The sequence below is a fragment of the Dryobates pubescens genome, chromosome 1, assembly GCF_014839835.1.
Source record: "Dryobates pubescens isolate bDryPub1 chromosome 1, bDryPub1.pri, whole genome shotgun sequence".
Taxonomy (NCBI): Eukaryota; Metazoa; Chordata; class Aves; order Piciformes; family Picidae; genus Dryobates; species Dryobates pubescens.
The window spans coordinates 65,675,877-65,701,095 of NC_071612.1; the positions used below are offsets into that span (position 1 = coordinate 65,675,877).

Consider the following 25,219-nt stretch of genomic DNA (forward strand, 5'->3'; position numbering starts at 1 on the left):
CTCGAATGGGAAATCTTGAAAGACCTGGTCTGGTGGAGGTGATCTCAAGTTGGCCTGAAGATACCAACTGTGCTAAACCTCCAGAGGAGAGAGTAACTCGTGCTGAGGAAGCTCCTCCTTACAATGACCTTTCTGATGATGAGAAGAAATATGCTTTGTTCACAGACGGTTCCTATCGTCTTGTCAGGAACAAGCGAAGGTGGAAGTCTGCAGTGTGGAGTCCAACACGCCGAGTTGCAGAGGCGAAGGATGGAGAAGGAGAATCCAGTCAGTTTGCAGAGGTAAAAGCTATCCAGCTAGCTCTCGACATAGCTGAACGTGAGAGGTGGCCAAAGCTTTATCTCTACACCGACTCATGGATGGTAGCCAATGCTCTATGGGGTTGGCTAAAGAACTGGAAAAAGAATGGTTGGCAGAGGAAAGGAAAAACCATCTGGGCAGCTGAACTGTGGCAAGACATTGCTGATCGAATCGAGAGAATTCCAGTGAGAGTGAGACACATTGATGCTCACATTCCTAACAGCAAAGCTACTGAGGAACAGCAGCACAACCATCAGGCAGATTTAGCTGCAAGAGTTTCTCAAGTAGACAAGGACTCTGAACTTGATCTCGACTGGAAGCACCGAGGTGAGATATTCTTAGCTCGGTGGGCTCATGATTCATCAGGACATCAAGGCAGAGATGCAACCTACCAGTGGGCTCGTGACAGATCCATAGACATTTCCATGGATGCCATCACACAAGTCATCCATGACTGTGACATTTGTGCTGCTATTAAGCAGGCAAAGCGAATTAAGCCCTTGTGGTATGGTGACAGATGGTCCAGGTACAGGTATGGTGAAGCTTGGCAGATTGACTACATCACTCTACCACGTTCTCGTTCTGGTAAGCAGTACATGCTTACTATGGTAGAGGCAAACACTGGATGGCTGGAAACTTATCCAGTTCCACATGCAACTGCACACAACACCATTCTCAGTCTGGAGAGACAGATCCTGTGGAGACACGGAACTCCAGAGAGGATTGAGTCAGACAACGGAACTCACTTCAAGAACAACCTTGTAAAGAGCTGGGCAAAAGAGCACGGTATTGAGTGGATTTTCCATATTCCTTACTATGCACCAGCTGCAGGGAAGATTGAACGCTACAACGGTTTGTTGAAGACCACTCTCAAAGCCATGGGAGGTGGATCTTTGAAAAACTGGGAGAAACATTTAGCACAAGCAACCTGGCTGGTGAATAGTAGAGGTTCAGTGAACTGAGCTGGACCGGCACATTCAGATCTGCTACAGAAAGTAGAGGGTGATAGAGTTCCTGTTGTTAGAGAAAAGAATCTGTTAGGTAAAACTGTTTGGGTGTTTTCGCCCTCAGGAGAGGCTAAACCTGTCCGAGGAGTGGTTTCAGCTGAAGGTCCGGGTCACACTTATTGGGTAATGCAAGAGAATGGTGAAATTCAGTGTATTCCACAAAGAAATTTAACTTTAGCTAAGAGAGTTTAATTTCAGATTGTTGTACAGCCACAGCACGCCCAAAGGAAGAATCCACAAGGAATCTATGGTGCACGAACCCTGAGAACCCTGAGTCAACTGAGAGTCCCTGTGTCCCTGTTTCCCTTTTCTTCGCTTCATCTGCAGAGAGACAAACTGTTTTCCATTTTCTTATTTCCTGATTTTCTTGGACTTCTGAATCATCTACATCTGAGTATAGCCGGAATGGACTATGAACTTTGCTTACAAACTATAAATATTGTTTTAGATTAGATGGACAGTACAAACAGCCAATGAAATTGTTTAGAAGGGGTGGACTGTGACTGTTTGAGGCTGTGCCTTTAAGAAGGGGACAGTTGCTGGGACACTCTGGCTGAATATTTTTGTAAATATTGATATTCTAAACGAATTTTATTGGCAGATTGGTAGGAGTGCAGTTTTAAATTTAGGTGCAGCTGGAATTTTCCCTCAGTTCCAGTTCCTGTTCGGTTCCTCTTCGCTCTCCCCTTCTCTGCTTCTGGGCATCTGGCCAGAAGGGCCGCAGATAACAGATAAGCATTAATCCAGCACTAATATTTCTTGCTACTAAAATTCTTCTTTTCTTATAACTGCCTTTTCTCTCTCTAACCTTCTTTGGGAAAAAAGGGAGGTAGGGGGGAAGAGAGAGAGCGGGTACAGGGGGGAACCCCCCTCTGTCCAGTGGTTTTGTACCTGTTAACCTTCTTGCCTGTATATTTCTGTATATATTGTAAATTCTGTATATTTGTGTACATAAATTCCCTGCATCTCACATTGCTTTTGTAAATACAGCATTCCCTTTTGCTTCACCGGCTGAGTTAGCTGTGGTTACTTCTTAGTGGGGGAAGGAAAGCTGGGCCTTCTCTCTCAACCCACCACAATTTGTTTCTCTGTGGACAAGGCCAAAAACGAAGAAGAGAGCTGCATTATAACAGAGAGAATGTTTACATAAGTGAAAACTGGCATTGTATTACAGTTAAAATGACCAGTGAAAAACTCCCAACTGTAGAACAATCTACCTTTCAACTGGTAAACTACACCTTATACACATGATATAGCTGCACATTAGCACAACACATCATTGCTGTGGTTACCTGCCACAGCAAAATGAGAGTTGATTTTTTTTGGCAACAAGTTAGCCCCCCCCCCCCCCCCCCCCCCCCCAATCTGATCTCTATTATTCTTTTGTTTTCAAATTCCAGTTGAAAGCAATAAATACAAAACCAGAACTATATATTGCAATTTAGGGACACAGGAAAGAAACAACTTCTCTCATCTTTCCAACTTTTAGCCACTAACTTGAGGGTCAAAACTTTGTGCCTTAAATGCTGGATGCCTGCTGATTACAAAAAAATCAGACAAAGAATAGTTTTTTGTCACTGGAGGATGAGGTGCAGTATGTTTCCATGCTCACACTGAAACACAGCACAAAACACCACACTATAAAAAGCATCCATTCACTTCATTAAAAAAAATAATCTCAGAATTCATTCATTTTCACATATGCACTTGATGCAGCAAGTACTTGAAGGATTAAGTTGATTTGGAATCCTAGATTAAATCACTCAGACCTTCAAAAATCTCTTTTTCACTCTCTCTGCCCCCTTCTCATGCTGACACTCTGCCAATCTCATGTGGGCTGCACACAAGGATTACTGTATGATCCATCTGGAATGTACCAGGCAGATAAGTACTTTCTGCTCCTAAATACAAATTCATGCATAATTACTGAGTGCCATAAGTAATATAAAAAGAAAAATTAAGACAGCAAAGATCTCTGTCTCTCAAGATGCCATCTTCAAAACAAGTTATTTAATCATGTTAAGATGGACACACCTGGGCTACCAGAGTTCCAGAATTAATAGGCCAGAGTACTACTGCCAACATTAACGCTCTCCAAAGACGTTTGCTTGAAACACAACCAACATTCCTTGAAACACAACCAACACTGCTCAATTCTGTTTACCTGGCAACTTCTACACCACTACAATTATAGCAGTCTATGGGATTATGTTCAACAGATTCAGTTTACAGTTCACGTACACAAAAAGGAAACTGCCTGTTTAGCAGTATTTTGTGTACAGAGCTTCATCCATGATGCTTCAGAACAGCTACTAAAAATGTTTCATAGAGTCTACAGGTGGACTGAATCCCTGTTCTCTAACACCACAAAACTAAGAGGCAGATGCTGTTGGGTACAATTTTTATTTGATATTCTCAATGAAAATTTCCAACAGCAGCAGAAATTGTAAAATGGGTCTATCAAGCTACATTTGAAGTTGGACCACACAACCAGTATTCAACCTATCTTGCCTGAAATCTGAGACTGTTTCCTAATAGAGCATACCTGAAAGAGGGTACAAGACATCACTCTGAAAACAAGGCTACCGAAACAACAGCAGAAAATGCCTGCTCTTTAAACAAAGCACAGCTGATGTATTAAAAACTAGTTTCTAGATCAATCTTCTTAAAACAGAAAAATAATGAAAAAAAAATAGGCAAACAGTTGCCATCTAAAGTAATAATTATAGAAATAAAACTTACTAATTAATGCAACATGAAAATCCCCCCCTATTGCCCCTTCTCTCCAAGTCACTGTACAGTTCACAAATTTTCTGGGCTTCCATTATATCAGTCAACAGGTCAATTATTGTAGAGCTCAATGAATGCTCTTGATTATAGAATAGAATAGAATAGAATAGAATTAACCAGGTTGGAAGAGACCTTCGAGATCATCGTGTCCAACCTATCATCCGACACCACCTAATCAACTAAACCATGCAACCAAGCATCCTGTCAAGCCTCGCCCTGAACACCCCCAGCGTCGGCGACCCTACCACCTCCTCAGGCAGCCCCCCACCACCTCCTCAGGCAGCCCATTCCAGTGGGCAATCACTCTCTCTGTGTAAAACTTCCTCCTAACCTCCAGCCTAAACCTCCCCTGACGCAGCCTGAGACTGTGTCCTCTTGTTCTGGTACTGGTTGCCTGGGAGAAGAGACCAACCTCTGCCTGTCTACAACCCCCCCTCAGGTAGTTGTAGAGAGCAATAAGGTCACCCCTGAGTCTCCTCTTCTCCAGACTAAGCAACCCCAGCTCCCTCAATCTCTCCTCATAGGGCTTGTGCTCCAAGCCCCTCACCAACCTTGTTGCCCTTTTCTGGACACGCTCCAGCAAGTCAACCTCCTTCCTAAACTGAGGGGCCCAGAACTGGACACAGTACTCAAGGTGCGGCCTAACCAGTGCAGTGTACAGGGGCAGAATGACCTCCCTGCTCCTGCTGGCCACACTGTTCCTGATGCAGGCCAGGATGCCACTGGCCCTCCTGGCTGCCTGGGCGCACTGCAGGCTCATGTTCAGCCTACCATCAACCAGCACCCCCAGGTCTCTCTCAGCCTGACTGCTCTCCAGCCACTCTGACCCCAGCTTGTAACTCTGCATGGGGTTGCTGTGGCCAATGTGCAGAACCCGGCACTTGGATGTGTTCAATCTCATGCCCTTGGACTCTGCCCATCTGTCCAGCCTGTCGAGGTCCCTCTGCAGAGCCTCTCTACCCTCCAGCAGATCAACTCCTGCCCCCAGCTTGGTGTCATCAGCAAATTTACTGATGATGGACTCGATGCCCTCATCCAGATCATCAATAAAGATGTTAAAGAGCATGGGGCCCAGCACTGATCCTTGAGGCACACCACTAGTGCCTGGCTGCCAGCTGGATGTGGCACCATTCACCACCACTCTCTGGGCTCGGCCCTCCAGCCAGTTCCTAACCCATCGCAGTGTGCTCCCATCCAAGCCATGGGCTGACAGCTTGGCCAGGAGTTTGCTGTGGGGGACGGTGTCAAAGGCCTTGCTGAGGTCCAGGTAGACTACATCCACAGCCTGCCCTGCATCCACCAGACGGGTCACCTGATCATAGAAGGAGATCAGGTTGGTCAGGCAGGACCTGCCCTTCCTAAACCCATGCTGGCTGGGCCTGATCCCTTGGCCATCCTCCAAGTTCTGTGCGACTGCACTCAAGATGCCCTGTTCCATAATCTTGCCTGGCACTGAGGTCAGGCTGACAGGTCTATAATTCCCTGGCTCATCCAACCGGCCCTTCTTGTGGATGGGCACCACGTTGGCCAGCTTCCAGTCGTCTGGGATGTCTCCAGTGAGCCAGGACTGCTGAAAAATCATGTCATAAATTGTAGCAGACATCCTGCAGAGACTTTCAGCACAAAGGAAAAAAACTGAAAAACCAAAGTGGAATATATTTACAGTAATGGAGCTTCAAGATCCAAACATGTTTATGGGCACGTTCTTTTGCAGGGTTACCTATGTCTATTTGGTCACATTTCCTTTGGAAATGGTCCCACAAAACAAGACAGTACATAAACACTGAGATTAAGTAGCCCATACACCTATTTTAGAAAAATGTTTTGTTGTGTCTGCATCTCCAGGTATCTGTTTCCAAGTTTTATCCCCCAACCCCAAAACTAAGACTATACAGACCCATTACATTATGGGTCTGCACTGCCTTGCAATCTTGGGTTTAGAGTAACGTTGAACAGGACAATTTAATATCTAAGGACAATTTTGTCTCATTTTTCTCTCATAAATCATAGTGTATGCTGTTTCAGTAGACTCTACATGATGTCCTAAGACCCTTACTCAAGTAAAAAAAGTGTTTTTATTTGCTCATAAGAAGAAAAAAAGATGTTTTCTTACTCGTTCATATTCATCCCTGGCTTTACTAAGCATTTCCAGTATGTCAATGGGCCTGCTTTCATTACAGCCATTGGTTCTGCTGGGACTTTTTCTGTCCTGGGAAACTTGCTGCGATCTTTGAGCTTCTTGTTCTACCACTCTGGAAAGTAAAAACAGTACTTTAGCATTTTATATAGAGTTAAATTCTTGCAAAAAGAGTAAAGTTTACTGCTGGCATACTAACATGTTTTGTTCTGCACGAATAAAATCTAACACAGAGCTGACCAAAGTTACTCAAGTTCTCATTTGCTACAAGGTTTATACAAGTTGAACTGTCAAGAGGTCTGTACAGTTTAGCTCTGATACACACAGCACTGGTCTGTCTTTCACAAAGACTCCCTACAGTAAACAAAACTCCTGTAAGACTTTTCGTATTTAGACATTTTTGCAATAAAATATGTGGGCATTCAAGTATGTGTTATACAGTGAACACATGTATTATATCACAGACTGTAATATACATTTGTTATTCTTTACTTCCTAACACATTTTTTTCTGTATTTAGCCAAATTTAGCCATGCTATTCAACAAAACCAAATATGAAACAGTTCTAATTTATGGTAAGGCCCACCTTATCATAAATCACCTTATCTACAACAGAACACAGAGAGTGGGGAAAAAAAAGAGAGCTGGCTCACACAAGATGTCTCTGAAGTCAGTCTTCAAGAAGACTTAGAGCAAGTCACCCCTTATTCCCCCACTTAAAACACTGGACAAAAGGGCAAACCATGTCAATCTATAGCTGCTCTGTGGTCATTCTAAATACCTGCAGATCTACAGCACATCTTTTCCTCTGGCTTTTGGTACCCATGGTTCATTCATGACTTCTACTCCATCCCTACTTGCTTCAAGTATCAAAAAGACTTCAGTTTAAAAGGCAGTTAAGATATACAAGAAGATGATGTGTACTTGGTATGTTTCATTAATAAAAGCAAGGGCAGCATGTACTCCTAATCCATATGCAGTTCACAAGATATACATGGCTGGGCAATGCGCTAAAGCTTATCCTCTTGAAATAAACACACACCAGCCTGTAATCCCTTCTTTTTTAAGCCTGCATTAATCAAATACGTTAAGAAAAAACCCGAGCACTGTAAACAGGGCAGCGCTCTGGAGCTGGCATGTCACTTGAGAACTCTCATGCTGTGGAACCAATGGCTGATGGGGAACCAAGAGGTGCCATCATAACAATCACAGAAAGTATCAATCATTCTAGCCTCCAGTTTCTTTGGGTCAGTTAGAATTCAGGACAAACTCTAGATTTTATAGACTGCAGAGTAAGTAGATATTTATATGCCATTTCTGAGGAAAAAAAAAAACAGTTGGTAGTTTCTTCCTAGTTTCCTAGCAGCCAAGCACCTTTGTTAGAGATTAGTGGTGTTTATGTGAAGAAAGGTTAGATTTGGCTTTTTAGTAATTCAATGCTCCTTTCAAAATTACTTTGAAAATTTTTAATCATACCAGCTGCTTACTGAACCAGCTTCTCATTAGTACAGCTTTCTCTGTAAGCAAGCATTCACCTGCAAACCTAACTCAGAAGAGGGAAGCCAATCTACACTCTGACAATTTCTAAGAACTGCAGCATGTGCTCATTTGGATGAGGCAGCTCAATACTACACAACTGTTTCTATGGTGACACCCTGAGAGAACAATTTGTTCTAGCACCCCACCCCACATGGTCATACAGGCCTGACTTAGGACCCATCTAAACTCAACTCCAGAGCTAGGAATGAGAAAGGGCAAGGTAAAAAGAACCCAAATACTTCGCTGAGACTTTAAGTGTCAGCATAACTGTATCAGCAAAAATAAATAAGTTCAAAGAAAAATTCTGGACTGTTGAAGTCATACTTCTGCTGCCTGACAGGTGAAGCAAAGGCTTTAGTATAAAGGTCTTCTGCTCTTGAACTAGTTGGTCCAGAAGGTTTCACTATAACATCTTCCCACTACAATAGTACTAACTGGTCTCACAGCAAGGTATCTACAAGGAGCACATCTATTTCAGAGAAGTGTTTCACATAGATTTCTCAAAACCAGTTAACAGTAGTTTTCTATTGTCCATGATGAAGTGTTCATTAGAGTTTTAAAGCTTGTATCTTTTTCCTTTAAAAACTCAAATTATTTTATCATGTAAGTAACTGTCTAACAACTCTTCCTCCATCTTCTGCCTTGTACAGGCTACATTCTGCTGGTGGCAATGGGGTAAACGTGGAACAGTAAACCTGCAGAATTCTCTGGGAGACTCTCCCACTGCTAGCTTGCTGCCTGTATCTCAGAAGCCAGTTCAGGTCTTACTGTTGAACCAGTCAACAAGCAACAGAGTAAAGCAAATCTATAAATTAGCCTAAAAATTAAACCCCTACAAATTTCCATGTCAGAGTGTCATAGTTTCAAAAATATTTGAAACCCCCCAGTTTCTGTCTTCTAGAAAGCTCACTTATAAAAAATCATTTTAGCTTGACTGAAATTAATTCCTCCTAGTGTTAAGTTTGAGGACTCAAACTCTAAATTTTTGCTTCAGAAAATTCTAGAATTAAAAATAAAATTTAAAAAGCATCTGCAAACTAAATACTCTGCTCGGAAAAAAGGTAAACTGATGCAGATCTGTACATGAACATGCTCTGTATGCAAGCCAGGATTAAATCTTTTTTAAGCAAGGCCTGCTGTTCCTTTCCATTATATCAGTGCAAGAGGCACACATTCCTTCAGGGACACACTAGCTGCTGTGACTGTTTAAGATTATCTGCAGTTATAGCATTGAAAATATACCTGGCACAACCTTGCAAAAGGGGGAGAGTGGGAAGGCAGGGGGAAAACAAGAGAGAAAGAAGGTGAGAAGTGAAGCTTGTGATTACAAAGCCTACAAACACTAATTTACTTTTCTTTTGTAAGATATGCCACCAATACATAAGTAGATGACCTGCAGTCTTGTTAATTCAGTCTGGCACAATAAGGTCAAGTCAAACAGCAGGAATGAGAATGCAAATCTCCTTGGAACCTTTTATGGTTATGTTTTTGAGGCACTGAGGTACTATAAAGGCAGTACTTTTTCCTATCAGTGGTAAGGCAAAATCCAGCACCTAAAGATTGTAAATCCAAGTTTACAGACACAAAAAATTGTAGAACAAAGTTAATACTCTTGAAAGACAATGTAAAGACTTATTTCAAAATGTTGCTATCACACACAGAAATGAAACTTTCCTTCTCTAAGAATCTTTTATTTTTTAGTTAGAGAATATAAATATTTTGCATATATATTAAGTATTTTCTTAAAAACATCTTTCATCCCAGGATGAAATAATTCCTGCAGTTGTAGCCTCTTTGGTAGAGAGAAGCACAGAGAAGTATCAGGAATGTTACTTTCCTTCAGACTGCCTTCTACCCATTTAGAGGAAAAAAAGCTTGATGTTTGTGGAAACAAAACTATAATCAACAAAACTGTATCACTCTGCTTTTCATCAAGGTTATAACAGCCGCCTCAGAAGCGCAGCTTTTCCATCCTACAGCAGTATGCAACTAGAATGCCTTCACTTTCACTGATATGACTCCTTCGATACTCAGAAGCTGTAAGGCATGTGGTACCAAGGGAAGTGTGATTTCATTCTGCAATGCTTTTTCAACAAATACAAGTAAATATATTTGCACTAAATAACTTTCTCAGTATAGAAATGGCTTCTGCCAATACTTTTGGAATCCCCAAACCTACACACAAAGGAACCAGAAATATTTGGACATTGCAATATCTAAAAATGAAGAAAGACTTAATAGAAAAAAGCACTCAGATAACAAAAGACTTACTACTGGCAATACTAGCTAAGATCACTTACACCTTTTTTGACCAAGTTAGTGGCACCAAAGATTAAAAATCATACTAAAGTGAGGTCCTAGCCAGGTCAGCAAAATGTAACTGTCTGTATTTTGTCAAAATCCAATCAATAAATCTTTTTATGTACACATTTGTTTTCCCTGGATTCGCTTGCATAAGTTTGAAGTAATGAAGCTCTATATATGTCCCCCAAAATCTGCCTGATGCATTAACTCTCATGTTGGTTTCAAAGATACTTTTAATCCACAACCAATCCACATGATAAAAAAATTCCAACATTTCAAAAATATATTTTAGTTTCTTGACCTTACAAAATGCTTCTTATTCTCAGAAACATTCTAGGATGCTGAGATGCTACAATTACAAGAGACTGAGTCTCTGCACCATAAATGGGGTGATGCAGTAACACCAACTTTGGCACTTCTGTTTTAGTAGAGCTACAACATGGACATCAGGGATCCAAGAAAAGGTAGACTATGGCAGTTTACAAAGGAGATGACAACAAAGCTTATATTGTTCCCAGACTGTCTTTGAAGGAGCCTGCTGGGCTACAGTTATTTCCAGAGTATTACAGAATGCAGCAAAAAAGGTATACATGCTTCATGGAGTGCTTTGTCATGGCAAGACTGGTCTGTTACATGACCACACTTTTAAAGATCCCTGAAGTATCTATAGCTTGTGATTGTTGCTGGAGTGACTAGACTAGTTAAATACCAAATGAACTCAAATTTTGCTGTATGAGACTTAGATCTGCAGTGTAGCTATGCATGACAGAGTAACAACATGGTAGAGTCTGAAAGATTCAGCTCTGTCTCCCACTTCAAACATTATTCATAGATTTAAATTAAAAGGTGCATTAAGAGGAAAGCCCTTTTGATGCTCTGTTTGTAAAGAGGTGAGGTAACAGGTATTTTGTTGTTTGTTTTGGTAACAGTTTCTGAGCGTCAATGTCACACAATTGTTCTCCATTAATCCTTGTATTTCAACGAATCCCTTATGTTTACGCAACCCAAGTAACAGCAAGAAGTCCAACACGGCTGGGGAAAAATTTTAATGCTGTAGTTTTGGGGTTTTTTAAGAAAAAAAAAGTTCTGATTACTTCAAAAACTGGTACCAGAAGAAAATTATATTTTTCTGTTTAAGGGGAGAGGAAAAAAGTCAAAGCATGCTCAGTACATTAATTTTTTTTTCTGGACTGCATAAAAGAGAGTAATAAGACCACAATACTTACTTAGCCATGAGTTTTGCTATTCGGTGACAGTCATTCTTGTCATAAAACCATATACTGTAAATTGACACTTGAAAACAAGGGGGAAAAAAAGGCAAGTGTAAGGCAATAGTTTTAAAAAAAGAAATAAAATCAACAGGAAAAACAATTAACAACAACTCAACAAAACCCCCCCAGTCCATTAGATCTGCAATGTATGAATTATCATCACTTTCTATTCAAACAGTCTCTGTACAACAGACTACTATTTATAAAGCATTCGGAAATAGCACGTGTGCAAACACAGCTACAACTTCAGTCTGATTCAATGCAAGAACTTCCGAGTGTTTATACTGTTTGCAAATAAAAGTGGTAGGAAAATGAAGTTTTAACTAACAGATACCTTCTCACTACAGTTGCAATGTGTAATGTTTTGCATGACTGACTTTACTATTCCTGTCAGGCTATTTTTTAAAAAATACACTAATTTTTAAATTTGTCAATTTCTGAAGCTCAGCAAAAAAATTAAAGGTTGAATTCCAGTATTATGTTTCAGTCAGAGGCTCTGGAAGGTTGCAGTGCCAAAGCTCCAATCATACTATGGCATTCATGGAGCAGCCTGCAACTGCACAGATTCATACTAAGCCTTAATCCGAAGGTATCAAAGACAAAGCAATGAGAGCAAAAGGGTTCTGGCTTCACAAGATTCTAAACCCCATCCCAGCTTTCAGAATAACTAAAATTCCACTGAAACCTGGCAGAAAGCTTTATCACTGAGCTAAAAGATACTCCATCAGAGGGAGAATCTTTATCAGTAGTGCCAAGTACTATTTCTTCATCAGCCCCACTTCAAAGAGGCCATTTTTACCCACACATATACTCATCTCCTCACTGTCCCCTACAGTTGTACCAACACCACAAATCTGAACAACTCTTTTCAGAATTGTATTTAATCCAACCCCAAAAGCAGGTTATTTTAATTCTTGGTTCACCTATTATATTTGCATAGTATGCAAGTACACTGAAGGCAAATGAACACTTTATATACGTTACCAATATTTTAAGAAAAGACACTTCTAGCCTTTTAAAACTCATCTTTATACTTCAGTTCATGCCAATGTTTTAATGAAATGATTACAAAAATAGGGCTGAAAGCAAAGGAATGTTAAAAAAAACAAACAAAAATATATAACCTTTTGCAGTGAGATACAGATTTTTATTTCAAAGTAAGATCTTTCCCTCACCCACCACTATTTTTCCCACCTCAAAAAAGAAATCTCAACCAAAGCCTACTCAAAAGTAGGTCAAGCCATGGCAAAGAGGGCAATTATTGTCCAAACCCTTCTCCTATGCCTTCTGGTTATCCTAGCCTTACTGCGTTCAACTCAAACCATCAAGATGCCAAGCCTATACCTCATGTCTGTAACAGTATTTTCAGACCAAGTGAAGCTCTCCTCTGCCATTTTTGGGGTTTCTTTAATTAAAACCCAGCTATATTTATTTGGGTGCTTAGTTTCTTTAGAAGCAAAAGTAACAGAAATGAAATCAAGAAAGAATAATTTAAAGAACCTTCTTCTTATAAAAGACATAAGCCAATTTAAAAAAGCATTTCATACATGTGCCAAATCTTTATGAAATATATACTAAATACAATTGGATTTTCTACTGCATAGAAACCTGTAAGTTTCCAGTTTGAGCTACTTCATTCATGTAGAATATTATAGCACTGAAGAAAAGCTCCTTCGCTTTCCTGAATTCATTATGAGACAAACTGCCAAGAGAAAAAAACCTCCTTCAAAAGCATACTTGCTGAAGAAATGAAGATATGAAACTCATAATATATCTTAATGCAACAAATGATTAAAGTCACACACAACTCTGCCAGAGGGGCCTACACAAGATGACCAGAAGTAGATTCCAATCTCAGTCTGCTGTACAGTGCATCAGGCTTTTTTCCACTTTGCACTACTGGCAAGCAATCATAGGGAGTCGCTTCAAAATATTACCAGTATTACAAAGATGTAAAGCAGATCATGAACTTGGGCATTAACCTACACATGGTCCAATAGGCTAGAATGTTCACCTTTCTCTTCGAAAGAGGACTCATACTACCAGTTCAGCTCCCCTGCCCCACTAGTATAGGGTGTGTCCCAACTCCATTACTGTATTTGGTATTTCTTAAATGCACGCAACTTTAGCTATGAACACCCTTTATTAAAAAAGAGTTGGTACTTCCCAGTTCAAGCCTGTGATCTTTCTACTACACCCAGTATTAACATTAGCTGAATGTTTATAGTTCTAATGGCACATCATTCTACTGCAGTTCTTTTAAGAGTTTCATCCAGAAGAAGCCACTAAATGATGTGACTCATTTTTCCATCTAGTTCAACACCTTTCATTCAGCTTTTTCTACACTGAATGCTGGGCAGCGCACTAAGGCAAACTGTCAAAATGTTCATGAAACTGCAGCCAGAGACTGCCATGCCAGAAGTGTACATGAGAGTCAGCAGGACTGCCAGTTTCCAAGATTCCAGACACAGTCAGTCTTAAGCCTCAAGCACTTCAGACATTTCTACGTCATCTTGTTCAAAAGGTAAATCTGTTCAAAAGTTACCTTAACTAGTGGGAAGAGATGACAGAAGAGAGAAAACTTTGATTTTACAGTGCAAATTTAGATGTTGCTATACAATGAAGCAGAACAACTGCAAGTGGAAGGCATTGACCTTTCAAACTCTCTCTGAACAGTTTTGAAACCCATGCTACAAGGTAATCACAAAACCCAACTTAACCCAGTGTTACTCCCATAAAGAAAAGCACCTATATGCATCGTGTGCATATGGCATATGAATCACTTTACAATTCAAATACACCTTAAGAAAAAGCACATAAAGCTCTCAAAGCTCTTATTTTTCAGTATTAAGGTTAGATGAAATGCCAACTCTCCTCAAACTGTTCTTTTTCACTGACATTCCTCATTCACTATTCATCTCCTCCTCAATTTAAATACTAGCCTGCCACATAGATTTATATATCATTAGAATCAATTAAAAATGTCCCTCCCTTTCTTACTGTTTTGAGTATCTAAGGCCATACTTTGTCAGACTGTTAAAGTATGGTGTGCAGCAAGAAGGACTACTGCTTTCCAACACTGAACCAGCATGGAAACCCCCTTCCAGTTAAAGTGGCATCTTTCAGGTCAAGGAACATATTTTTAGAACATCTTAACAGCTTTTGATGGTTCCTCCCCTCCCCCCAGCTCACATTGCTGCTTCTGCTATAAAGGTATCAAGAACAGGCTCCTTCCTTATCTCAGACTAAACCACTGGGTTAATACACTTGCTGGAGCCATTTAGCTTCAGCAATCACAGAGATATGTTATATACTTAGTGCACTGCCAGCTGGGAGCAAAGCTGGTAACAAGGACTTTCCTTGCTACTAAAAGATGCCCTGTTTTGAAACCAGCCAGAAGCTCTTTCAAATCATTTTAAAAGCTGTTTGAAATAATGCAACTCATTTTGCTTTTGCTGTTCTGAATTCAAGTTTGTTTACGTAATGGTATTACAACAAACCCAGAAGACAGCACTTGGTAACTGAGTTCTCCACTGAAAGATGAAATTACTAACTCTGACTCTTGGACACAATTAAGAAGCAAGGAAAAAAAAAAAAAAATCAAGACCCCCCCCCCCCAACAAACAAGGACCATTTATTTCAATACCTGAGTTTTATGCTTAGCATCTCTCTTTTTCAGCACAATGGAAATCAATCTGCCTGACCTCCCAAGTGAACTAGCTTGGATTAAAAAGCCTTTTAATCGTGACCGACATCACCAATACAGAGGGAAAGTTATAAATGAGACAGAAGACTCCTCCTGGAAGACTTTAAGAGGTAAGGTAGCCATCGTTTAAAACTTTGACTAGTTTTTCCTCTGTTAAGAAAACTATCAGCTCCAAAGTCTCCTGTTACAGACTGAAAGTACTCATCTTTCAGACTGGACTATAATTGCTGTTATTGGCAGAACTGCATTCATTTTTTTACACCTAGTCTAAAATATTTTTCATAAAATACAGACAAGAGGAAGAAAGCTGAAAATCCTTTTAAAAAGTCAGTGAGATTCAGAGCTTCATAAACAAATACTCTGAATACTCTTAAGAATACGCATACATACAGAAGGAAAGCAAGATATAGATCAAATGAACCTTGCATACATATTCCAGATTAAACACTAAACAGCACATTAAGTATGAAGCATAATATGACAAATTCTACCTTTTAAGAGGAGTTCCAAATTTTAAAATGTTACATTAAGTCAAATAATTTTATTTTGGTAATGTCTTGATTTGTTCATATTTGGAGACACTTGCTTTCTTTAGTTCTCAACAAAAAGTAGAATACCTTTTTGTTCTATGTACCACTGTAAGTGGTATAATGTTGCACAGCTTATCATCAGTCACATCCCCTGTCATTTTTACTTTAGGATCCGATGCCTCATGAATAATGGTGTAAGTTTCCAGGCAGCATTACATACAACTTTTAAACATACCCTTTCTCAAAATCTTGAAGTACTCTTTTGGAGCTTAAACTGTATCATGTAGACAAAATGATTTGGAGAAAAAACAAACTTCTGGAGCTGGGAATGATATCCCCATTAACGGCTAAAACATTTAATAGTATTGTTTTCTGGAGGAAAAAGCATCTGTAGAACAACATAATTGACTCAAATGTCTTCTATTTCATTCAGTGAACACAACAAAAGGTTGATATAGGAAAGGCACTGTATCACTTGGTCTGTCTTCCTTCCAGAATAGCCATGAAATACTCCTGCAGATCCCACCCTGAAAAAACAGGGAGAAACTCCCCATCAACTATGAAAGATAAGTCAAGTCTCCTTTCCCCATAAGAGAGCAATTACCTAGTCTTATTCTGGGACTATGAAAAAGCCTTTGAGCAAAATCTATAAAGGATCTCACGTCTACGGCTTAAAAGTAAAGTTCTGATATGCAGCAAACAAAAATTTCACTGTATATTAAAAACAAGTATTTGAACAAGTCAAATAATAACAGAATGGTGAAACTCACCAAAATACTATGATCTAGCATGAGAGGAAAAGCACCTTACAGCCTCCAGCCAAGCACAAACAATGTTTACATACTGCTTGCAAAGTTACTCATAGAACTTCTTAGCAGCTCTGCATAGACTGGAGGATGTCACTTGATAGAACATCTCTCATGCCGTTTAAGACTAGACTGCCAGAGGTCTGATCTGGTATACATGACAGACTTTGCCCTTGTTATCTTTTTAAGTCAAGACCAAATACTGTTTCTAAAACAGTAAGGCCATATTCAGTTGTAAAGACTGCTGACATGAAACCTTCCCTGAATATGTGGTGGCATAGTTGTTTGGGTGGTGTTTGATTGGTTGATGGGTTGGACGCGGTGATCTTGAAGGTCTCTTCCAACCTGGTTTATTCTATAACTTTGCTTTGATCATGTTCTACTACTTCTAGAAGACCTTGTGGGGGAAGGGTAAACCATGATTTGACATGGATCCTGTTACAATGCAAATATACAGGCACAGAATATGTTTGTCTCTGCCAAACAGCAGTATTAATAAACATCAATTTAGGTTTAAATCAGTTAGTTTGAACTATTCCTCATATTTAAGGTAAGGAAATAGAACCATCAGTTCAATAGTTCAGTCTTAGCAGGACAACTTGAAGAGTTTCCAGTGATCACGGTGGATGTCCTCAGTCAGGGTACACACACACGCAAACAAAAAACCACACAAAACCCACCAAAAAAACCAAGCAAAAAAAACCAAACCCCAAACCACCAAAAACCCCAGAAAGCTGTTACCAGCACTCTGCAAAATGAGGTAGTTTCCCCTTGCACAACCTCTCCTCTTCCAGTAATTTAAGGATCTCAGAAGAGCTTCACATTAATTCCTTAGGGATACGCCATATTGAGCTCGTAGAGGTACACATTACACTAAACACTGGCTTAAAACTCCTGTTTGAATTAGTCCCACAAAAACAAAGATATCCATGACAGAAGGTAGCTGAGAAGTGAACAACCTTCCACATTAAAAGAACTTCCCCAAGAATCTTCTGATCTGGCCAAAATTAAACTAGAAAGATAAGAGAACAACAACCCCACAAAACAAAAGCACCTTTACATTACTTCAGAATGCAACTAGTACCCACATCCAGTCTATAATATTTTCCCTGTTCACCTCTGCATGAATTTCCTTCACATTCTTTTCTATGTCATCTCTATCCTAACTCCCATGAACCTCCCACAGATCTTACACAATAATGTCCCACAGGAAAAGGAGAGCTTTCATCAATGACAGAAAGGCATATAATTAGCTTTAGGGATTTCTAAAGAACTCAACACACAGCCTACCTTTTTGATTTCTTACTTTAAGTGTTCCTTAGCCACTCCCACTAGCATACGCCACAGTAGTTCCACAGCAGTTCCTGCTTCCTCATACTATCAGCAGTTCCAACAAACAAATGAATCAACCTCCTGCTTTCCTCATGTCACTGACTTCACCATTACATCTTTCCTCTACTGCCATATCACCAGCCATTCTATCCTCACCACCATCTACAGCTTCTCTTCCTTCTAAACGAGTCATTTACTTCCCTAACTTCCTAGACTTCTCAACTTACTGACAAGTTTTGACTTTTCCCTCTTGATAAGACTTATAGAAGGAGGAGTGCTAAGACTTAAACAGTGGAGACCACCTACTTTAATCTGCTCTTTGTCACCATAATAGAGTCTATCCTACTGCCTAGAGATCCTAGAGGCTTTCCCAGGGGGAAACAGGAAAGGATTAACATTTGACTGCTCTTTTAGGTACACCAAAATATAGCCAAAACAGGGTTCCTATTTGTAATTCAAGGGGACATTCTGATAGGAAGAAGACATGGAGTTGAAGAATTTCTATATCCAGATAGCACAAGTTCTCCAAGTAATTCAGTAAAGACAGCCTGTCACTAGACATCCCCAAACTAGTTTAAAGATCTTCACTTAGAGAAGACAGTGTGAAATAATACCTTTGTATCAAGAGGACCCTCTGCTCTGTGTGTTGCCTTTTATTATCTCCTTAACCCAATGCAAATCTCATGTACACATATATCCCCTCTTCCTCTAAGGGCTACATAATTTATATTTTGAGCTCTTGGAGTAACAGGACTTCTATTGTGCACCTTATTGGAACACAGTACACTGGGACTCAGAAGCTCACCTGTTCCTGGTGTTAAATACTTTCACAAACTATCAATCTTCATTATTCTTCCACAGTTTTTATTAATGCTATAGCACTGTGTATAGGTTTAGATTAAACCTATCAGACCATTAATTAAAAAGAATATAGCAATATTCAACTTTCTTAGTATATCCTCTTTTTATTGAGGATTTAAGTAAATCCAACACTGTAAACACTGCTAGATCACTGGATACTTCACTGGAACCTGTCCCATTACATTACACACACCTCACAGTAATCAGAAGTTCATATGGATTAAAGAAAGAATACTCACAGCTAGCATTTCTGTAGAGAAGAAAAGGTTCATGGAGCTGGAACTCCAAATCTTTATTTACTGGTTCAACCAGGTTGTGCATGTTCAGTCGATTCACTATCGTAAAACCATGATAAGGCGAAGCTGACCTAATGTTGCAATTAAAACAAAGACAAGGATTAGTATCTTGATCGAGGTACATGATTTTCTGAAACAGTTATTAATCAATCTTCAAATCTCCATTGCTTTATTAGGTGAAGCTTTAGCAGTCCTGAAGCTCCCACAGTTATTCCATTTCTTGGCATGCCAACTAATTTCAATATAATATTTCACTTGTCTCAAACTAGTATTACGATTAAAATTACAGTTCTATATTCCTGAACTGCTGAACCAAAGATATGCCTCAAAAAATAATCTATTAAAAAAACCTAGGGCAGATCCAGGATCAAAATACAAATGCATTCAATATTTCACCTACGATAGTTTTTGAGGCATTTTAGAATCCTTCACTAGGGGAGAAATAAAAATGAATAAAATCAAACCACTTAGAGAGCAACATTTACTTTACTGCAGGCAGGTATGGCAGTTAAAAAGGCTGTAAGTTTAAATAACATGAAATACATTTAGAAGGGAATCCTAAGCAGTAATTTCTTCCTAAAGGGACTCTCTTAAAATAAGGACTTAACCCTGAGAGCTCAAAGTATATATTAAATTGTGCTTCACAGAGGAACATAATTCTGAAATTTCTATTATCCAGATTTTTGTTAGATACCAGGTGGGAAAAAGAAACATCAAGCAAGCAAGCACTGGAAATTCAAGATAGTTTCAGATCTGTTTACTCTTCCTGTGTTAATGTCATGTCAGTATACTCAACTGTCCCTGTAAGCAGTTGCATAATCAACACAGCAATGTGATGAAGGCAGAGTAAAATTGAGCTATAACTAGCTCCTGGGTATTAATATTCTTGCAACAATGTGGCCACCTTCACCAATTATTACCTACAGAGTCTCTTGCCAGCTTCTAAGGAGGGCACAAGCAACCCTTACCATCACAAGTTGCATGGAAACTTTTTGCTTAGTTTTTTGGGGTTTAGTTTACTTGTCTTTCTTATACTAAGTATTTCCAAGATAGAAGCTAAAGCAAAGTAGACAAGAACTGGTTACTAGTGTCCCTTGACAGTGCTAGGATAAAATATTTTAATGACCTAGTCTTTGAGAGTCTATTTCAAGATCCATTATTTATATTTACTGCAGATTTTGTTATCTGTCTGTAATTGAAAAAGTAAGTCCATGATGGGTGTTCTGTGCTGGTTCTCCCCACAACCCCTTTCCCCTGTCCCGTACAGCTGGAAATTTCTTTGCATAGTTTTGATGAGGAAATAAGTAACTCTGAAAACTATACACTAGCAGATCTTCACTTTTTGGGCAGCTTTGTCATTTACAAAGATTTCTGTCATTTTTTAACAGTAAGTTAGGGCAGATTATTTAATAAGTCATCAGTACTGTTTTCATAATAAACTTCTCTGTATTTTAGGAGACGATGGAAGACTCAACATTTAACAAATGCTATTGGATTAACAAAACAAGCTTGATAAACTAGGTTTCATGTGGGTACATATGCAATGTTTATCACCTTTTATGATTTTTCAGCAGTACTATTAGGTGCTTTTGACACTTATTTACTTATGTGCAGAGTTTATTCTTTTCAAGTGAATACACAAACATTAACAGCTGGACAAATATGTAATTATGAGTTTATGTGATGGCTATGATGTCACTAGAGGTCTGCTTCTTAAGGAAGAAAGATACATGCCCCTCCACCCTCCCCAGAAAACCAAAACCAAACCAAGAAACACAAACAATCCTTACCTTTTGTATACAAATAAGGTCCCTTCTATGTCGGTTTTCTCCTACAAAATACAGAAAATGCATTTAAGAGATATGCCTGTTCACACAGTTATGTAGCTTTTGCATAGCATTTTAATTCCACAGATTTGCAATACCCTTATCTTTCCATGAGGCTTGACACCATAGCACTAAAAATGTCTCTTACTTTCAGAAACTACCTCTTTTTTTTTCTTAGAAAGATGAAAAAAAAAAATTTAAAACTCTGTATACCACTCTGATGATGTAACATACAGTATTTCACAAACTTTCTAAGCCTGAGAGGCTTTCTCACAATTCCTTAAACATGTACTACAGTCCCTCAGTCTACACATACCTGACAGAATATCTCACAGTATGTGACTTACAGGACAGCAATGACAGCATAGCCAAAACCAAAACAATGTAACTATGAACCGTGGCTCTGTTTCTGTTCGGTTTTCAGAGCGAACTTCACCATGCAGGCAGAGAGAGCTGTGTGCAGCTCCAGCGCTGCTTTCGGCAATGTGAACTTCGGCATATTTGAATTCTTACAGTTTTGTATTAAAACTGGTAGCCAAGGAAAACCCCCTACATTTTAATGTAATGACGAACATTAACATTTCTCAAATCCCACTCCTCCTGAATTACACCTCTGTTCAAGACGCACAAGTAACAACCAACTACAAATTAGAGTGTGTCAGTGTGTATAAATAAATAAAAGTAGACAACCCAGCAAAAGAAATCTGGGCCCCCACAGCTTCTTTCGGGCACCGCCACCCCGAGCACGAGAATGACGCTGTGCCTGCTCATGCCCCAGCATAGGTTTCCCTTTCCTCCGGCACCAGCGCCCTGCCGAGGTCGTCACCTCCAAGGGGAGATGGCACCGAAACCCCATACCTCCCCTCGGCGGGGAGCAAGCCTCGCCAGGGCCCCGTGCGGAGGCGCCGAGCCAGGCGGCTTCTATGGCGAGGGCACGGGCCACCGGAGCGCGGCGTGGGCAGCACTAGGCCGCCTCCCCTGGACTTACCCACTCGTTGGCCTTTGGGCTGAAGCTGTAGAGCGCTACCTGGCCGGTCACGTCGGCGATGCTGGTGATATATGGGTCATGCTGCTTCAGAGCCGCCAAGCTGATCTCCTGCCCCGCTCTGCTCACCGACTCCATCTTGGATCCCGGCAGCCACTCGCGGGGGAGGGCAAGAAGCAGCCGTGCGGTGTCACCGGCGCACCCGTCCCTGCCGCCGGCCGGAACGTCGAGCGCCGCGCCTGCCGTTCCGCGCCGCGGTTAGGGCCCCGCAAGGGCTGCGCCAAGGCAGCAGCCGGCCCCGCCAGCTTGGAGCAGCGAGGCTTTTCCAGCCGCTTCGGAAACCAGAGCTCCCTGCCCTGGCCTCGCAGCTCCTGTGCCCGACGCCTTGCTGGGCCGTGGGGTTTGGGCACCGGCTGTGCCCGACGCAGTCCCTAGTCCCTGATGCCACGCGTGACCCAAGGCTGGGGTTTGCCTTTCACACACCGCCGCCGTGGAGGGATTGGTGGCCTTGTGGCACAAGGTTGTGAGCCACAGGGCAGCGGAGGGGCGGAAAACCAGCTTCGTGGGATTCGACCTGATGCGTAGATGGCAGGCTGCGGCGTGTCCCCTGGTGCTGCGGGTGTCGGCGGAGAAGGCGTTGGGCGGCTGCGGTGGCTGTGCCACCACCAGCTGCAAGGTTTGGCCAAGCCCCCGCCGGAGCTGGCATAGATGAGCCATGGCCTCCACGCTCCCGTGCGGCCAAGTGTCCGCAGACACCTACCATCACCATACCCTGCCGAGCAGAGCTGTCCCTCCCCTGCCGCCCCCCTGAGTTTCAGTCAGCTGTAGCTCCATCCTGGAGGTTTGTCAGGCATGATACTCGGGCTCGGCTCGCACAGTGCTGTAAGGGAAGGACTTTTGGCCCTTTGTTGAAGAAGGGATCCTATCGCCGTGCTAACCAGCCCCACTCCCCTGTGCTTCATCCGCTTGAACATGTCGTATGAAGAGAAGAGAAATAGCTTCTGTTTGAATGGAAGAGATCAAGCTAGAGATCTGTGTATTGCTTACACTGTAAGAGGTCATGTAAAAAACATATATATATATATTTATTTCCTGACAGTAATACAAGGCTGCTGAGTTTACCGCAGACTGGCATACAAAGTGAGATAACAGGGTAACAGGCTGGAGGAATTCCAGTACTTAGGAGGTGATGTTGCTCATTCATGTATTCATCATTATTTGGTACCTGAATATTTACCAGTCTGCAGTGGGATGTCAGAGTGTCAATAGTTTTAAAGAAATTTAGAATTAAATACTTTATTTTTCTCAGATGCAGTAAACATATCAACTGTTCTATGTGGTACATACTTGTTTTCTGGAACAAGAATGAGGTACTGTGCAGTGCACTAATCCTTCCTTCCTTCCTTCCTTCCTTCCTTCCTTCCTTCCTTCCTTCCTTCCTTCCTTCCTTCCTTCCTTCCTTCCTTCCTTCCTTCCTTCCTTCCTTCCTTCCTTCCTTCCTTCCTTCCTTCCTTCCTTCCTTCCTTCCTTCCTTCCTTCCTTCCTTCCTTCCTTCCTTCCTTCCTTCCTTCCTTCCTTCCTTCCTTCCTTCCTTCCTTCCTTCCTTCCTTCCTTCCTTCCTTCCTTCCTTCCTTCCTTCCTTCCTTCCTTCCTTCCTTCCTTCCTTCCTTCCTTCCTTCCTTCCTTCCTTCCTTCCTTCCTTCCTTCCTTCCTTCCTTCCTTCCTTCCTTCCTTCCTTCCTTCCTTCCTTCCTTCCTTCCTTCCTTCCTTCCTTCCTTCCTTCCTTCCTTCCTTCCTTCCTTCCTTCCTTCCTTCCTTCCTTCCTTCCTTCCTTCCTTCCTTCCTTCCTTCCTTCCTTCCTTCCTTCCTTCCTTCCTTCCTTCCTTCCTTCCTTCCTTCCTTCCTTCCTTCCTTCCTCCCTCCCTCCCTCCCTCCCTCCCTCCCTCCCTCCCTCCCTCCCTCCCTCCCTCCCTCCCCCCCCTCCCCCCCCCTCCCTCCCTCCCTCCCCCCCCTTCCCATGCCTTCCCTTCCCAAACCTTCCCTTCTCTCTCCTTTCTCTTTCCTTTTTTCTTGCTTTTTTCTTTTTCCTTCCCTTCCTTCCCTTCCTTCCCTTCCTTCCCTTCCTTCCCTTCCTTCCCTTCCTTCCCTTCCTTCCCTTCCTTCCCTTCCTTCCCTTCCTTCCCTTCCTTCCCTTCCTTCTTTTTAAAAAATTCAAGAGTGGATTTTAAGAACCAAAAAGTATAGAATATTTATTAGGACCAAGGCATGAGCAAATTCCAAGATAAGACCACTAAGATTCCACAGGAAATAGATGGTACATTTCTAAACACAACCACATTCGTGGCAAGATTCTGACTGTACTGAGAATCTAAAGAATTTCCACTAAGGTCTGTATTACCACAGGACATAGTCTCCATTGCAGGTGGACATACTTCTGGTTTTATACAGCTTTACAGTATAATCCTCTCCCACAGTGGCAGAGATTTAATGTAAGCATAGACCCAGCAGTTGGGTGACTCCATGAAAAGCCTTTCTGACAAGCAGTGAGAATATCAAGTTCCAGTATAATATTTTTAAAATTTTAAAAGTAAAGTTTTTGGAGAGAAAATTAATTTACCTGGTTTGATATCCAACAGTTCAAATATAAAGTCAAAGTAATTCCTTAGGAAAAAAAAATACAATCTGAACACAACATTCCTGTGTACTTCACCTCAGTACCTCACCCCTGAATCCCAAGCCCTGAGCATCAGTAAAAATAAAATAACAATAAATGCTAATAAAAATATAATTAAAAAAAACCCATACAGAATGTCTTAGGACTCCATAAATCTTCCATCCCCTTCTAGTGGTTTTACCATAGGAAGACCCAATCTAATCCACAAAATTGGGGTTTTCACTGGTTCTGTTAGTAAAACACATAAAACTGTTTCCATCGAGGGCAAACAATGACAGTTACTGTGTCAAAAATACCTGGATGTAGAATGTGCAATTATTATTCTGTGACATTCTATATTAGGAAAAGACAGTATAAAAAAGTTTGGATAAAATCTTTTCTAGAGACAACCAGCATTCTAGGGGCTCGAAACAGAAAGGAAATGACAAAAACTTTTTAAAGAGCTGGTTTTAAATGGCATCAAATGGCTCCTTTCTGCAAGATAACTGTAAAAGGAAGGTGTCTTTCAAAGTAAAAATCCTCTTGGCAAGGGACAGCCTTCTGCTATGTGAGAACTTCTCAACTGTGAAAACTCCTTGGCTTCATCTTGAATTAAAAGTGAAACACGAGGAGCATCGATAAAGAAAGAGAAGTGGTGGTTTCTGGTTATGGATTCTTCTCCTCCATCTGCTGATTCCAGTTCTGCATTTTAGTGAATTTATTCTCCTTGCCCTTCTTCAGTGTTGTTGCCTTGGAATAAAATATTTTATATCAGAAAGGAGTCATATGGTCTGCCATCTGCTTCCTCCACCTTGAAGTACGCCAAAGTATATAGTATACTTAGACTCCTGTGACCTCAGTGTAAACTGAAATGTT

At 40.9% G+C, this 25,219-nt stretch overlaps 1 protein-coding gene across 1 annotated transcript in view; it reads right to left on the reverse strand.

Annotated features, from left to right (window-relative positions):
* The window catches only part of DCP1A (decapping mRNA 1A), a 49,804-nt gene extending 27,868 nt beyond the window's left edge, over positions 1–21,936 (reverse strand). Inside the window, exons 1-5 of the mRNA XM_054167711.1 lie at positions 21,694–21,936; positions 20,670–20,710; positions 18,823–18,950; positions 11,304–11,370; positions 6,211–6,349 (exon numbers count right to left, since the gene is read on the reverse strand). Coding sequence (XP_054023686.1) covers positions 6,211–6,349; positions 11,304–11,370; positions 18,823–18,950; positions 20,670–20,710; positions 21,694–21,828 — 510 coding nt within the window. The 5' untranslated portion in view covers positions 21,829–21,936. The remainder of the gene's footprint in view (positions 1–6,210; positions 6,350–11,303; positions 11,371–18,822; positions 18,951–20,669; positions 20,711–21,693) is intronic.
* Positions 21,937–25,219: the final 3,283 nt, after the last annotated feature.